Source organism: Cibotium barometz, chromosome 14 (assembly GCF_041138505.1).
Source record: "Cibotium barometz isolate CiBa-2024 chromosome 14, ASM4113850v1, whole genome shotgun sequence".
NCBI lineage: Eukaryota > Viridiplantae > Streptophyta > Polypodiopsida > Cyatheales > Cibotiaceae > Cibotium > Cibotium barometz.
The window spans coordinates 15,582,019-15,584,161 of NC_141059.1; the positions used below are offsets into that span (position 1 = coordinate 15,582,019).

Here is a 2,143-nt window from a genome sequence, read left to right on the forward strand (position 1 = left end):
AAGACGTGGACTCTGTAATGGTACGCGGATGATATATAAGGCCTTTCACTCTAAAGTCTTGGAGACTGAAATCATCACTGGTACTAAAGTTGGTGAAAGAGTATTTCTTCCACGGATTAGCTTTATATGCAGCGAGGCCCAACTACCATTCACCATGAGGAGAAGACAGTTTTCCGTGCGGCTGGCATTTGGCATGTCAATAAACAAATCACAAGGCCAAACCCTAAATGTCTTGGGGTTGTATTTGGTGACTCCAGTGTTTACTCATGGACAACTGTATGTTGCGTTGTCACGAGCACGGTCTCCTCATGTTGTTAAGGTGTTACTTGAGGATAACGCTAATGTGGAGTGTTCATTTGATGATCTTCAAAGTTATACACCTACAATAAACAATATTGTTTATAAGGAGATCTTAATGACTTCAGAGTGACAAGTCAGGTTTCTTATTTAAGTTCTGCAATTTGATTAATTTTGTTGTGATTTCTTTTTTTATACATATTTGTCCATGGTAAAAGTACCTATTTTTGTTGTTTATGTTTTGACAGACATGTCTAAGATTACCTTTACATTAGACATGCCTTTGTCGAGGATAGTACGTGAGTTTTTCTCTATATTTGCTTAACTTTTCTTGATTACAAAGTATGGAACATGACATTCTATACTAATGTCTATCTGTATACAGAGCCACCGCTATGGTCAGCTCCTATTACTGCAGGTCACGTAGCAGGGATTATGATTGATGCTTATAGGGATGGGTAAGTATAAGTGTAATTGTTAGGCATTGTATGAATATTTTTTGAACCTATATATAAATAATTGTATAACCTATTTGTTATGCTTTGATTTTAGGATATTACATGACATTGATACGTTTATGGTAAGAGTTGTCGACGAAGGCATCGAGATGTACGGGATTGGTGTTCCTGATGAGGAGTGGGGTGTGTATTTGTTTTGGAGAGAGATGGACAGATGCTTTGCATCATTTGAGGGGTATTCAGTACCCGATGAGTGGTTGTTTCTTACATCCATCATGGCCATTGGTATTCGTTATGCGTTTTATACTAGAGCTCCTCATGTACCATCGACTCGATGTTCTATTGTACGAGGTAATTTTGATTATGTTTTTCTATTATAAGATTTTTTTGAGATTTTATTTATCGATGTGTCGTTATGTGCAGATTTGATTTATCATTGTTTCGTTTGTGCAGGTCCTTTGCATTCATCGATAGTAGAGCATGTGCGGGATGGATCACCGCTTTACAATAGAGAGCGTATTGTGATGAGGAGACAATTGAATGATCCTTCTCACAAGAGAAGAATTCAATTTGTTGATTCTGACATTACTGATTAAGAATACGTATTTTGTGGTGCATTTTGAGAATATGTAATATTGGTCCTTTTTTGCATCTTTGTATGCTACATTACTATGATATTTTTGTTTTCGCCATAAATCTACGAGACATGGATGTTATTTTGAGATATGTATATATAAAGTCACTTGAAATAATGTATTGTGTTTACTTAAAACATGACCTAAATTGGAGAAACTGAGGCCGCAGCAACGCGCGGGTCCAATACTAGTACATATATAAAGGGACACATATAGCTACAAGAAATTGAAGCAAGACCGATGAAAGAGAGGCAAGAGGCTCAGAAGGCTCATTAATCGGAAAGGGTGAATGCAAGACCGTGTGATGCTAAGGACTAGGCACAGCAAGCGAGGTGCTTGAATGGCCAAAATATGAGTGGCCTCTTCAAAGTTTCCAATTATTTTTATGCAGCCAAAGTTACAAAGTGTGCACATATTTTATTGGCAAGGAAACAAGAAAGGATTATTTAACTATATTAAAAGTTTAAGGCATAATATGAGCAAATTTTAATGAGAACTAAACTTGTATTTTTGGGTTTTATTAAAAGATAGCTCAGTTCAAAGCCAAGATTCATAGCCAAATGTACACCGCTGCATGTTTGCCCTACAATTTCGTGCCCTCAAGTTCATAAAGTTGCCAACTCTTTGTAAAAGAAATTAGGATGAGATCCTAGATCAAGTTAAGAAGTGATAATATGTGATGGATTCAATGGGGTACTTTCAAATTAGAGAATAGCTCCAGAGGATCAAAAAAAGACAAGCTTCATTAGTGCA

At 36.5% G+C, this 2,143-nt stretch overlaps 1 protein-coding gene across 1 annotated transcript; it reads left to right on the plus strand.

Annotated features, from left to right (window-relative positions):
• Positions 1-552: 552 nt before the first annotated feature.
• On the plus strand, positions 553-1,351 carry LOC147631703 (uncharacterized). Its single transcript, XM_086807951.1, has 3 exons — positions 553-755; positions 850-1,106; positions 1,209-1,351. The coding sequence occupies exons 1-3, from the start codon at positions 649-651 to the stop codon at positions 1,349-1,351; spliced, it is 507 nt and encodes a 168-aa protein (XP_086664077.1). The 5' UTR covers positions 553-648.
• The last annotated feature ends 792 nt before the right edge of the window (positions 1,352-2,143 follow it).